Below are 14,845 nucleotides of genomic sequence, written 5' to 3'. Positions count from 1 at the left end.
CATATATTTAATAAAGATTAATATCTAAAATATATAAAGAACTTACACAACTCAAGAGCAAAACAAAACAAAACAAAACAAAAAATCGATTAAAAAATAGGCAGAGGATATGAACAGACATTTTTCCAAAGGAGACAAATACAGATGGCCAATAGGTACATGAAAATGTGCTCAAAATCACTATTCATCAAGGAAATGCAAATCAAAGCCACAATGAGATATCACCTTACACTTGTCAGGATGGCTATTACCAAGAAGATAAGAAATAACAAGTGCTGATGAGGATGTAGAGAAAAGGGAAATCTTGTGCACCACTGGTGGGGATATAAACTGATACAGCCACTATGAAAAACAGTATGGAGGTTCCTCAAAAAATTTAAAAATAGAGTTACTATATAATCATAATCATAAGCAATCCCACTAATGGGTATCTATACAATGAAATGAAAACACTAATTTGAAGAGATGCCTATGTTTACTGCAGCATTATTTACAATAGACAATATATGGAAACAGCCTCAGTGTCTATGAATGGATCAAGAAGATATTATATATATGTACAACAGAACACTACTCAGCCACAGAAAAGAATTCAAATCTTGTCATCTTCAACAACATGGATGAAACTTGCAAGTATTATGCTAAGTGTAAAGGCAGAAAAAGACAAATACTGCCATGATTTCACTTACACTTGGAGTCTTAAAAACAAAAAAGAAACAAAGCTCCGACTCACAGAGAACAGGCTGGTGGCAGACAAAGGGGTGAGGACGTGGAGGTTCTAAATGGGTGCAGGGGATTAAGAGGTATAAACTCCCAGTTATGAAACAAGTCATGGGATGTAATACACAGTGTGGGGAATAAAGTTAATAATCTTGTATTAACTTTGTGAGATAGCAGATGGTAACTAGATTTATTGCACTGATCATCCTGTAATGTACACAAATGTTGAATCCTTACATTGTACACCTGACACTAATATAATACTGTTAAATCAGTTATACTAAACAAATAAAAAAGAAAGTTTAGAACTCTCCAAATTGTGGACTAAATAAAACTCCTAGATTTGGAGAAAGAGGAAAGTAAAAACTTTAGCTACTTTGAGTTATCAAATTGTACTAGTAAGCAACAGCCTACAATTGTAATTTAAGACATCATGCCCATCAACAGGGGCTCTAAAAAAACCCCAAACTTTTAAAGATTTATAGAGCACCTAAAATGTAATACGTGTAGTATAAGAGTATCAAAGACACTTTGTCTACAAGCATTTTCTTGAAAAGTTGTGCAATAACAATTTTCTGATACAGACATGTAAATTAATGTCTATGGAAAAATAACATTATTGAAACTCTGAACTGAACACTCTTATAAAATGAATACACATGTAATAACAATCTCAACACTGCTTTGCAAATTTAGATTTTCTTATGTCGGCTTTGCTTTCTACAACTAGAACACAGCTTATCTTGCATTTGAATATGTGTAGCATTTTTCAAAAGCAATCTACACTTGCCTTGTTTGATCCTCATGCTTTCCATAAGGGACAAAGGAGAGTGAAATAAAACTTATTTCTTTAAACACACAGAGCGATACTACAACAATTTTGTAATGAGAATCTACCATGTGAGGACAAACAAAATTTCTTACCAATATTTCCTTTAAATTTCTTACCAGTATTTCCTTTAAATTTGTGCTTCCAAAAGTTTTATACATCAAATTTAATCTACAAAATAATAATCCCAATTTATATGACTTCTGTGATATCTGGTTCTTCAATTTATATTTCACAGTCTACTAAAATGTACTTAAAGAAGTTGAGTCTCAGTGTTCAGAAGTCTCTAACTAAATGAATGTAATCTCCTAAAATTATCTAATGGCAATTTAAATGCTTCATCATCACATGAAAGATTTTTGGGTTAGTAAGGAAGCAAAAGGTCCAAAAGTTTTTTAAAAATCTCTTTTAATTGTAATGCCTGAAGATAATGAGAAGAATTATCAAAAAATAGCAACTGTTCCTAGTTAAATGTCTCCCATTATTTTGACAGACATAAGACAAATTAAAATTTGACAATATATATGTACCAGAAATTGTTTCCTGTTCAAAATTTGGCCTCATTTATGAATCTTTAACTTAAAATATTAAGGCCTTATTCTTATTCCCATAATATTCCATGTGAATTTTAATAGATATTGTAGAACATTAGTAATAAAGTATAGTAAGATTGTTCCACCCACCTCAAATCTCTGGGAAATGATAATTTATCATTTGCACATTTGAAAAATAATACAAAGCAAAATTAAAATTTCAAACTCCTAAAATAAAACACTAAAAATGTAATCCTTCTTAATAGCCTCTTTAAAGTACCCGAAACTTAGACGGCTTAAAACCATGTAGATAAAGTATATATTTAAAGCTTTCTTTTAAGATAACCAAATTCACTACTATATACAATATAAACTATGGCAAAATTATTGTGAGGGCTGAACTAACACAAGACATCTAGAATCATTCATTCAACCAGTATAAATTCCTTGAAGGCAGGGCTGTGTCTAATCTGATTTTGTATTCTCACTGTTCACCCATCGCTTAATATTTCATAAGCACATGCTAGTTGAATGAGTAAATGAAAAAGCAGCACAGTTGACCCCTGAACAATGTGAGGGTTTAGTGCACTGATCCTTGTGCAGTTAAAAATCCACATGTAACTTTGGTTCTCCAAAAACTTAACTACTACTGTTGACTACAAGCCTACTGACAACATAAACATTCAACTAACACATATTTTATACATCATATGATTTATATGCTGTATTATATTGTATTCTGTATTCTATTATATGCTGTATTATATTCTGTATTACAATCAAGTAAACTAAAGAAAGAAAAAGAAAATCAGAAGGAAAAAACACACTTAGAGTACTGTAACAACACTTATTGAAAAAAATCCACATGTAAGTGCGCCTCCTCAGTTCAAAGCAGTATATTGGTTCAAGAGTCAGTTGTACATGAAAATTCATAAATATTATTTCACATTCTGAAAATTTTTCTAGGGAATGAATAATCTGATTTAAAACATAAAACTAATGAAATACCCAACAATGCAGAACATACCTCAATTTGCATCTTCAGATGTGTCTTGAAGTTTGACAACAAAGTGAGAAATATGGAAAGAGAAAGCTCAAAAACCTCTGGTACAGATGAGACTCCATTTTTTGAAAGTGCAACACACAGATACTGCTTAATTGCATTAATAAACATCTCATTTGTCCTGAAAACAGGTCCTGCATTCTGCAGAATGGATAGAAGTAACTGCAATGAAAGAATCTTGGATCGTAACTCATGAGACCTAAAATGTAAAAAAGAAGGCACAGTATATGGACATATTTAGCATTATGGTAATAAAAGGGTGTTCCAAAGATATTTCCTGGTACCACAAAATTTCACAAACTTTAAAATGGATAGGAACAGAACACTCTACCACATAAAGCACAGTACATGAATGAGCTTTGACACTAATAATGGTAGTCCCAGTTACATTCTTAAGTACCACATAATCTCATAAACTTTTTATACGGAAAAGCAATCATTCAAACATATTTAAAATCAACCTACTGTTCCTTCGTACACAGTTGTTCTTTCTTTCACAAGCATATTTCACCTTTTAGAAATCACTGAGTTTCCCAGATTATGTGCCATATTTAGTATATAATAGTTCCACAGTATATAATATTTAATAGTTTAGTATATAATATACTTTTTTCCTAGGTATGCTACTCAAAAACCCTAAACAAAATTAAAAGTTTTGGTTGTATGAAGAAGCTATAGGACTATTTCAAGCTTATTTTTTCAATAACCATTTAAAGTTCTTTTCTGAAACACAAAGAGGCTTTTAGAACATTTATATTTCTTAATAGTCTACACATTTATTCTAAATATTTTAATATTGGAAAGCAAAAAAACTCCTTTTCAGCTTAAATTTCCACCTTTTTTCTGATCAATATACTATGCCATATTCTGATCAATATCTAGCATTATAATTATCAGATTTCACACATTTAATTTTTCTCTCATTAAAAGAGGCCTCTTAAGACCAATAGACCAAGAACCCATGCAACTTTTCAAATACAGAACACACTTAACATGTTCTAGCAGCTAATTACTTTATTCTTCCCAAGTGCTGTATCATTGGTGTCACATTCACACCACAGATAACAAACTTAATTGTTCTTGATTTCTCCCTTAAAAATTTTATGGTTTTATCAAGTATTTCAAGAACCTAAGAAACTCTAAGAAATACTTAATTTCATGTAAATGGGAATCACAAAAATATTACCATCTTTGAAATAAAACTGAAACCAATAATATCATTACTTGCTACATATCAACTTTCCAAGATGGCTATGTGCAGCAAATATAGTATTACCTCCCCTCCACCAAACAAGCTTAAATTAGGTTAGAAACAGTGCAAGGTTAGATTATGAAGAGCCCACGAAAATATGGTATGGGTTAAGTATCTCCCCTTCATGCTGAAGACTTCCAGAGCTTTTATATTATGACTACTCCCTAGTCTAGCTAATTTATTATCTTCTCTGCTCAATTCCAGTAGTTTTTAAAACCTGTAGCTTATGATTATCAAACACATAAATTTTTTTTTTTTTAAAGATTTTATTTATTTATTTGAAAGATAGCATGAGCGAGGAGAAGGTCAGAGAGAGAAGCAGACTCCCCGTGGAGCCAGGAGTCCGATGCGGGACTCGATCCTGGGACTCCAGGATCATGACCTGAGCCGAAGGCAGTTGTCCAACCAACTGAGCCACCCAGGTGTCCCTCGAACACATAAATTTTTGTTGTGGTTTTTTTTTTTTTTTTTTTTTTGTATCCCCAGATCTAACAAAATGCCTTGTACACAGTACGTGCTCAATAACTCATGGATTTATTCACACACCCAGCTAAACATTTATTAAGTACCAACTATCTATAAGGCATTCATTAATGAAGAAATGATCAAATGATTACCTTATGACACAATGAAGTACACTTTTATAGGCAAAAGAAACTAGAAATTTCAGGTCTACAGATTTTCACTGGGTGGTTTCAAATTATGATTCAAGCTTAACGAACATTTCCTGGAACATCATCTTAGCAAGATCATAAAACATCAAGAGAAGCAAGGCAAAAAAGAAAATTATATAACTACAAGTCATTAATTTTGGGGAAAAAATCATTCAAGATAGGAAACCATAAATTCTCTTCTAGAAAATGAACAGTTTCTAGGGGTAGAAAATTTGATTTCTTCTGTATTCAATTCTAATGTTTAATGTTCCTGATGACCAAAAAGGTCTTTTTTACGTTCGAACAAAATTTCTAAATATTTGGTTTAAGTCCACTGAGTAGGAGCATAATTTACATTATTTCTCTTAAGAATCCTTTGTAATATTAAAGATTGCAGCTTTCCAAAACTAGATTACGCTTTATTTATATAGTGCTAAAGAAATGCTCCCCACCATAAAGAACTTCTTAAAATCATGTCTTTTGTTTTCTTTTCATTTTGGGTATTTTAAAGAATTCTCCTTTTTCTGCTTATTTGTATTTTTCCAAATCACACTTTTTAACAGTTGATATGGAAAAGTAAGTATCTGAGACTTTAAAGGTTAATAACATTTTTAAATCATGGCAAAGATGGCAATTAGCAATAACACTAAATTCTTAAGTTACTTCCTCCTCAAAGTCTTCCAACAATTTGGAATGAGATGGTTATTTTTCCTGTTACAGTGAGAATAAGAAATTGAAAAAATTCTGAATATATTCTTATACATAGGGTATAATCAACTTTATACTGCAATCTGAACAAACTTAGTGCTTTTTCCATGGAGTTTACATTCTCAAAATACAGAAAAATCAATGTTTTCTTTCTGACTCTCAGGATTTGGGCCTAAAAAGATTTTAGAATTTTGGGTTTTAGGGCTTAAAAGATGTTTCTCACTGAATCAGTACAATGTGACAAAATAAAACTGTATAAAATATAACAAATGTGGTTTCCCAAAACTTACAAAGTTTTTCTTTTTCCCCCAAACTTACAAAGTTTTTATTGTAACAGTCTCTAGTCTTTCGTTTTAGGTGACATTTAGAAACCAAAATGCTCTAGAGTTTCTAAAAAATGAAGTAGTGTTGCTTACATTTTCCCCCTATTTCAATATCCTTTTTACAAAGCTACTCAGGCCAGGCTGACTTCAAAATTTCTTTCTCCAGAAAGTTCTCCTAAAATTGTCCTGCTGCATTGCATCATGCTGCAACATTAGCGAGGCATGGTTCTTTAATAGTGCCCAAACTCAGTCTCAAGCAAAAATTAGTTATATTTGACTCATATGAAATGAAAGATATTTGGTGATTTCTGGCAAAAAAATGGCACTTTCCTACAGTTTAAACTAACATATTTGACAGGAATCAGCCAAGTGACTCCCATCTCAAAGTACTTCCTGTTTCCCACAGAGAAAGGTATCAAATTAGAGCATTTTTCAGACCATAATAAATATGTAGTATCTTTCATTATGAATTTTAAAATTTATTTCTCTTAGGTTTTATTACCTTTCAACTGGTAGCTTTCAGAAACCTAGCACGAGGCTAAATGTAATAGGGCTAACTAACTCCACAGTTACTCATAATACTGAAATAAGAATTCTTTCAATTGTTCAATCAGGAACATTTCTCTAATGCTATTGGTATGCTTTGGGAAACAGTGTAAGATACCCAGCAATTTTCAAACTCACTGTTTTTCAAATACATATTTTAAAAAGCAAAATAACCATAAAATGTATTTTTGAGAGTTCTATGGGACAAGAATAACAAAAAACTCCAAAGACTATCTAACAGTAAGTTTCAATCTTAAAAAATTGTTATTTGTCAAGAATAGCTAATGACTTACTTTGGATCTGGTGGTCCATCTGACAGTGGTTTCATGGACAGTTTACACAATGACCTGAATACTAGAAAGGCATCCTTTTGTAAAATGTGGGAAAACTTAGCACCAGGTGAAGGTCCTGAAGAATTTCCAGATTCCTAAACAAGTTAACATACCATGTAAATAGAGAAATTTGCCAGTGTAAAACCATTTCAGCCTTCCATATATTTTATTCAATTCTGTAATATATGGAGGGGGTTCTGCTACAGGGGAAACCTGATAAGGAATTTGCCACACTGTTTCTCTTTAATCTGAAATACCACCCTCCTCCCCAGCAGTAAATTAATACCTTAAAAAATAAATTCTTATTTTTTAAATAAAGATTTTTTATTTAACAGAGGGAGAGAGAGAGCATAAGCAGGGGGATTTGCAAAGGGAAAGGGAGAAGCAGACTCCCCACTAAACAGGGCACTGATGCAGGGCTCAGTCCCAGGACTCCAGGATCATGATCTAGGCCGAAGGCAGATGCTCAACTGACTGAGCCACCCAGGCACCCGAAAAAATGAATTCTTTGAAAATGCTCTCTTAGCCACCAAAAAACTCTTGAATTTTATCCAGTTCATACCATTACTAACAAAATCTAGCACATCATGCCCTGACAAGATATCTCATCCCTGGCCTAAACCATGCTTTCCATTACCTGCCATTGGGTGTTTTATGTTTTTGTTCTATTTGATGTTTTATCTCCTCTTCATAGAGAGACATAAAACAACAAAAATTGTCAAAGCAATGTTTCAAAGTTGTTAACTGATGAAGGTCAATAAAGCCAAGAAAGCTGAATCTTATACACAGGGCAATGATTTACTGTAGGACTTCCTTATCTAAAATAAGAACACACTAAATACAGGGAGGATGAGAAGAATCTATCACTACCATAGTATAGATTTCATTGTAGCCCTGAATGAAAGTAAGATGAAGTTCCCTAAATGTCTAAAAGTTCTTTCTCATCCAATGATACTAGAACTGTCCTATGAATATATGATAAAAATGCTCTTTTTAAATGCAATTTCAATAGGGGGGAGCATAGAGAAGATGTGAACAATACCAAATAGCTTAGAGTTGTAAGTTTAACTATCAATATATTTAGGGAATAAACTGCTTTGATTTATATCAATAAGAAAAACCCAAGTCTTTATTTTCCCAAATTATAATCAGCCAGCATTATCAACTACATATATTCACCATAAGGTGCTGGTAGCCTATAACATCTGAAAGATTAACAGGATATCCCCCTACCCCCCACTGATACCTGAGTATCATTGGAAGAGACAGACAATCTGTCATCAGGTAAAGACGGTGTATATGCAACAGAAATTGGTGTTCCTGGAATTCCATTTGCTTGAATATTTTCACTGTCGCTACCATCCTCTATAGTTCCAATGTTGCCATCTGCACTTGCATTTATAGTAGTCCTTTCTCCCATATCTAAAATGGTAAGAATAAAAAAATATGCAAATGCATCTGACTTAACTGAAGTGTACTGAAAAAGCATAGAGTATTTAAAAGTCAACAGTGGCAAAAAAGCAATGTGAAGTAGTATGTATTGGCACCATTTAAAGGTCAGCATACTTAGTAGTAAGTATGCATTTGGAATACATCCAAATATAATCCTTAAGTAGCTCTAGCTAGGAAACACACTTAGCTGATCAAAGGCTAACTGGTATGTGCCAAAACAGGAGCTTACTTTTGGTCTCCATTATCATTTACTAAACTTTGTTCTAATGAACGCTAATGCCTTAAGACGTTAACAGAGGTTCTTCAAAAAATATTCTATTACCAAGTAGTTAGAGATATGCTGGGAAATAGCTTTCTTCATTATAGTCTTTATAATATGCTCTCTACAGGGAATATATAATATGCAGTGTTTCCAAAACTATTTTACCATGAGCCCCTCCTTCCTCTTTTTAGAATACCTATTAATAACTCTAATAATATATCCTTTAGAACATACACAAGGAAGAAATGGCTACAACACTGAATATTTTTCAGCATGTTACTCTGAGTAATCATACCTTTAATTAATATGAACAGAAATAAATGACTGTCAGTAAAACAAAGAGATAATGCAAATAATATCCAGTTTTCATAACTACTCTAGGTGTAACGTGCATTATTTTAAAAAAGAAACATGTAAGTGTCTGTGGCCGTAGCTCAGCCATCTGGCAGAAAATTGCTCATTTCATGCTACCAATTAAAAGAGAACTATAAGCAAGGGAAACATACTATGCTATAAGGAGCAGATTTTGGAATATGAAAGACCTGTATATCAGTCATGTCTCCCAATTTAACTGGATAACTTATTTCATCTTTCTTTGACTCAGTTTCTTCATCAGCAACAAAGATAATGTTCGTGAGGAATCACCAAAACACAAATACCCTACATACGCACGATTCATAAAGAACATGAGTGATTCTCAATCAGTGGTAGCTATTATTTTGTTGATAACTGATAACATATGCCCAATTTTTGACTAATTCAGTAATAAAAAAAGTGTATCTGGTATCCCAACTCTGAAGCTGCTTTCTGCTCTCCAAGTTAGAACACCCTGGATAGATTAAACTGGATGATTTCGAAGCATGTTTTACAATTAACAATTAGTACATGAAAAAGATACTCATTGATAAAATTTACTTGGGAAACTCTGCATTACATAAAACAGTTTTCCTAGTGGCCCTTTCGGAGCTTTAACGTGCTAATACTAGACATGCTTAATGCTGTTATACCTTTCAATATATATATGTATGTATTAATGTGCTATGGCTATAAAAATACATATTATTTATTATACATATCTTACATATATAAAAATGTTTACTATGCAAAGGATTCTCTGGAAGAAGTCATAAAAAATTTAATGATGATTATCAGAAATTGATAATTATCCCTCAAAGCACTTATTCCATTTTCTGTCAACACCCAATTACGTCGCCTCCCTCTGCCCCTCCTTCACTTTCCCTTAACAAACAAACAAATTACCGACTTAGCTAGGAAGTAGGTTAAGTTAACATAGGCTACACTTCAGTCTCCCTTATCCCACCATAAAGTTCCTTGACATCACATCAACAATAATCTTTCTCTTTCCTCTCATTTTAGAGGGGAAAAAATACTCCTTTGTACTTCTAAAGCGATCGCTTCTCGGCCTTTTGGCTAAGATCAAGTGTTGTACTTCTAAAGCGAACTACCATTCACCCTCAAACCAATCTCTTCTAGCATTCATTAGACCTTCCCCCTACTCAAGTTTTTTCTTGCAACACTGAATTTTCAATCTCATGTATATGACTGAATCTTCTCCAATACTCAATAAACATATTCAAATCTTTTAACTGAAAAAAAAAAAACTTCCTTCAATTCTTGCTACACCTCTGCTACTGTCCATTTTTCTCATTTTTTCACATTTCCGAGAGGAATAATCAATATTTATTGATGATACTTTCCTTCCTCCCTTCCTAGGAAATTTCTCAGAAGAACTAAAAACATTCTTCACTTTACTGCTTCCTACAAGTTAACTTAAAATCTCTCAATTTCCTCATTGTAAAAGAGGGAATGGTAATAGCACCTAAATATCCCAGTGCTGGGGGAGGATTAAGTGAATAAATATAAGTAAAGCACATAAAATCATTTGGGATACACAGAAAGTACTTTAAACAGAGTTAGATATTATTATTCTCTATGTCTTCTCCTCTAATTCTCCCTCTAATTATCTCCTAAATGTAAGTGCAGACTTCTGTTTTCAAAGTGGTAATTGAGTCCACTAAAAATTAACTTCTCTTTTGATGAATCCCATTGAAATTACTAGGAAAAATATAAACAAGAGACAAATGTAATGTTTGTAACATTACTGCTATATTTCACCAGTAAGTTTGATAATTGCTGGTCTGGTATTTTTCACCGGTATGAAAAAATTCAAGTTAATCCTGACTTAGAAAAGTAAAATGACATCCAGGCACACACATACTCATATACTTAATTTGATAGAGTATCTTCCAAAAAACAACGGCAATTATCAAACTTACTGGTAAAATACAATAGTAATGTTAAAAACAAAATGAGGTTCCTTGACATCTTTAACATGATTCAGTATTTTCTAGAGGTTCAAACCAATGTTTTATAACAGAAACAAAAGAATAAAAATTAGAATACTGTAAAAGAAGAAACAAAGACAAAATACATTCTTCACCTAAAAAAACTCAAGATAATCAAATAAAAAAGTTTTAAAACAATACACATTTAGAAGGTGAATAAGTAGGAGATAAATATGGAAAACTAAGGGTTTTTCTATATTCCAATTAAAGTAGGAAGTGGGAGCCTTTTGTGGCCATTGCTGAAGTGCCAGAGACCAAAATAAAGTTCAATCCCTTTGTGACTCCTGACTGGATCAAGAACAGTAAAAGGCATTTCAGTGCACCTTCTCGCATTTACAGGAAGATTATGTCTTCCCTCCTTTCCAAAAAGCTAAGACAGAAGTACAACATTCAATCCATGCCCATTCAAAAGGATGATGAAGTACAATTTATGTGAGGACATCACAAAGGTCAGCATATTGGCAAAGCAGTCCAAGTTTACAGGATGAAATACATCATCTACACTGAATGAGTTCCGTGAGAGGAAGTGAATGAATGGTACAACTGTCCATGTGGCCATTCATCCTAGCAATATGGTTAGCACTAGACTAAAACTGGACAGAGATGACAAAAAGATCCTTGAATGTCAAGGCAAATCTCACCAAGTAGGTAAGGAAAAAGGGCAAACATAGAGCAGAAACAACTGAGAAGATGCAGGAATAAAATAATCTTACAAACACTTTAAATATAAACTTAGAATTTTTTAAAAAAGAAATTAGAAAAAAAAAGTAAATCAGAAAAGGACTCATCCAAAATACTAGCAAAACTAAAACAAAAAAAAAAACACAGAAATAATTTAACAGGAAATGTGCAAGAGGAAAAGGAAGAAAACAATGAAATTTTAATAAGTGACATAAAAGATCTAACTGAATGAACTTACGCTTCTGGATAAGAAGGTTCAATACTACAAATAAGATTTAACTCCCCAAGTTAACTTATAAACACAATACAAATTCAATCACTAAATAAAACTTTTTTTTTAACTTAATGAACTGGTTCTAAAGTCATGTAGAAGAATACATTTACTAGATGTTTAAAAAAATTGGCAGGGGCAGGGGGACTTGCACTACAAAGATCAAAGTGTACTATAAAATCAAAATATTTTAAACAATTCAACACCAGATACAAATAAATAGCTCACTGTTACTGTAGACAAAACACAAGCAGAATCATGTAGGATAAAATTTCAGAATCATGTAGGATAAAATTTCAAATTAACTGGTAAAGGAATTATTCTATAGGTTAGTTATGAAATCACACACTATACAGAAATATCAATTTCAGATGAATTACAAATCTATATTCAAAAAGTAAAAACAAAGATATTAGAAAAATGTAGGGCAGAATATTTCTGTAATCTTAGGGTGGTAAAATCCATTCTAAGCAAGACAAAAGCAGAGTTCATACACACACAAGAAGACAATATTTATTACATCTTTTATGTGTGGTCAAATAGCTGCTCAGAACAATAACACAGGCAAAGGCTAAACAAAATGAAAACAAAGACTGACTAGAAAAAAAACTATTAACAATACACTGAATAAGGGTTAATTTCTTGATGTGAATAAACCCTGAAATAAGAACAAAAAAAAAAACAAAAGGAAAAACAGGCAAAAGTCATGAACAAACAATTCAGAAAAGTATTAATAGCCCACAGATATTCAATTGGACCAAGAAACTGCCAACATTTGACCTATAAAAATAATGGCTTCTCCCTGGGTTTTGATCCTACAAGTTATCAGAGAAACACAAATTACAACTGTAAGATATAATCCATCTAGTAAAGTATAAACAACACACATTATATAAAATTTAAATATCCATACACCTTGATCAAAGTATTCCTTTTTTAAAAAAGTATTCCATTTTTTATAAATTTATCCTAAAGTGCTAAAAGATAATCTATGACGAGAATGCTCCTCAGAACAGTGTTTATAAAAAAAGCAAAAACTTGAAAATAATCTAAATGTTTGTAACGGCAATGTTATATCCTTCACTTTCAAGATTGCTCCAGTAGAACTTGGGATTCCAGTAGAACCCTGAACACACCTCTATTCCAGGACTTATAATATTGACATTATCTATTAATGAGACTTTTTCCCTCACTAGATTTTAGACTCTTGAAAGTCAGGAAGATGTCTTATTGTCCTTGAAGCTCTAATACGCAGTCTAGCATTAAGTATTTTTAAATAGTAGATCTTGAATCTATGTTATTGAGTTGAATTTACTAGCACAAATTCTCTGATTTGGCTGATACAGAAGTAAAAAAATACTCAACTAGAATCTAAGAAAGTTAATACAGAGCAGGTTGAGGTTTTTGCTGTGGAAGAAGACACTGAGCATGTTTTCAGAATTCAAACTAATTCATAAAGATTCATAGTTCAAGAAATACAAAGTAGAACTGGTAATTAAGAAACAGTGAAGTGACAAGAGTTGAGGCACGTGCTGTTTGAAGTATTTGCTGCCTCTCACTTGCCTGTTCTACACATGGAGCCACAGCTTTGCAGAAGTTCCTTTCTGACTGAGCAGCAGAAGTGCTGTCCTTACAGGAAGCCCTCACAATAATTTTGCAAACAAATTAACAAATCCCCAAAAATAAGAGGCCGAAGAACCATTCAGTAATCACCAAGAAGAATAGTGGGAGAAATTAAAGATCTTGAAAGGAAGTGCTCATGAAATGGCTTAGTAAAAGTAAGTGCTTTGGGTTTCAAAGCTTAAGAAAATGTAAATGGTGCAACAGAAAGGTTAAAATGAAGAGAGAAGGAAAAAAATGAAAATACGAAGGTATTCAATAACCAAAAATTCTAAAGGCCAGTATTTGTTGTGAATTACTCATACATCAAAACTGATAAGCATCTAATGAAAAGACTATACAAAAAAACCTAAGGGAAAAAAAATCAAATAACAGAAAGATTATAGATGATTCACTAAAAAAAGAAATATAATGGCCCTTATATTTGAGAAGATATTTAATTTTCATCCACAGAGAAATGCAAATTATAACCAAACTAAGAAGTGGATAAAGAAGATGCGGTATACATACACAATGGAATATTACTTACCCATGAAAAAGAATAAAATCTTGCCATTTGTAACAACATGAATGGATCTAGAGGGTATTATGCTAAGTGAAATAAGACAGTGAGAGAAAGACAAATACCATATGATTTCACTCATAGGTGGAATTTAGGAAACAACACAAATGAACAAAGAGAAAAAAGAGACAAAAAAACAAACTCTATTTAAATACAGAGAACTGGTGGTTACCAGAGGGGAAGGAGGAGTGGGTGAAATAGGTAAACGGGATTAAGAATACACTTATCATGATGAGCCTTGAGTAATGTATGGAACTGCTGAATCACTATACTGTACACCTGAAACTAATACAACACTAAACGTTAAATATACTAGAATTAAAAAAATAATAATAAACTAAGAAACATTTCTCACCTAACAGGTTGGCAAAAATTCAAAACTTTAAATTCCACTAGCAATTATCAAGAAAAAGGCACTCTTACATATTGCTGGTAAGAGTGCAAAATGGTACAAAAATAAATAAATAAATAAATAAATAATAGTGCATAATGGTACAATACCTATGAAGGGACACTTAGCAACAGCTAATTAATCTTCATATTCATTTACCACTTGACCCAGTAATCTCACTTCTATGAATCTTTCCTCAATATAAACCCCCACAAATATGAAACAACACAGATGTACAGGGTTATTCATGGCAGCATTACTTGTAATGGCAAAACACTGGA

The 14,845-nt window shown here is 32.4% G+C and overlaps 1 protein-coding gene and 1 pseudogene across 1 annotated transcript in view; one reads left to right on the top strand and one right to left on the bottom strand.

Moving 5' to 3' along the window:
• The window catches only part of ARFGEF1 (ADP ribosylation factor guanine nucleotide exchange factor 1), a 148,500-nt gene that overhangs the window by 68,892 nt on the left and 64,763 nt on the right, over positions 1-14,845 (bottom strand). Inside the window, exons 8-10 of the mRNA XM_047725294.1 lie at positions 8,206-8,381; positions 6,921-7,054; positions 3,110-3,344 (exon numbers count right to left, since the gene is read on the bottom strand). Coding sequence (XP_047581250.1) covers positions 3,110-3,344; positions 6,921-7,054; positions 8,206-8,381 — 545 coding nt within the window. The remainder of the gene's footprint in view (positions 1-3,109; positions 3,345-6,920; positions 7,055-8,205; positions 8,382-14,845) is intronic.
• LOC125099058 (60S ribosomal protein L26-like) lies at positions 11,027-11,741 on the top strand (annotated as a pseudogene).

Source organism: Lutra lutra, chromosome 4, assembly GCF_902655055.1.
Source record: "Lutra lutra chromosome 4, mLutLut1.2, whole genome shotgun sequence".
Classification (NCBI taxonomy): Eukaryota; Metazoa; Chordata; class Mammalia; order Carnivora; family Mustelidae; genus Lutra; species Lutra lutra.
This window is presented reverse-complemented; position numbering and strand designations above follow the sequence as displayed.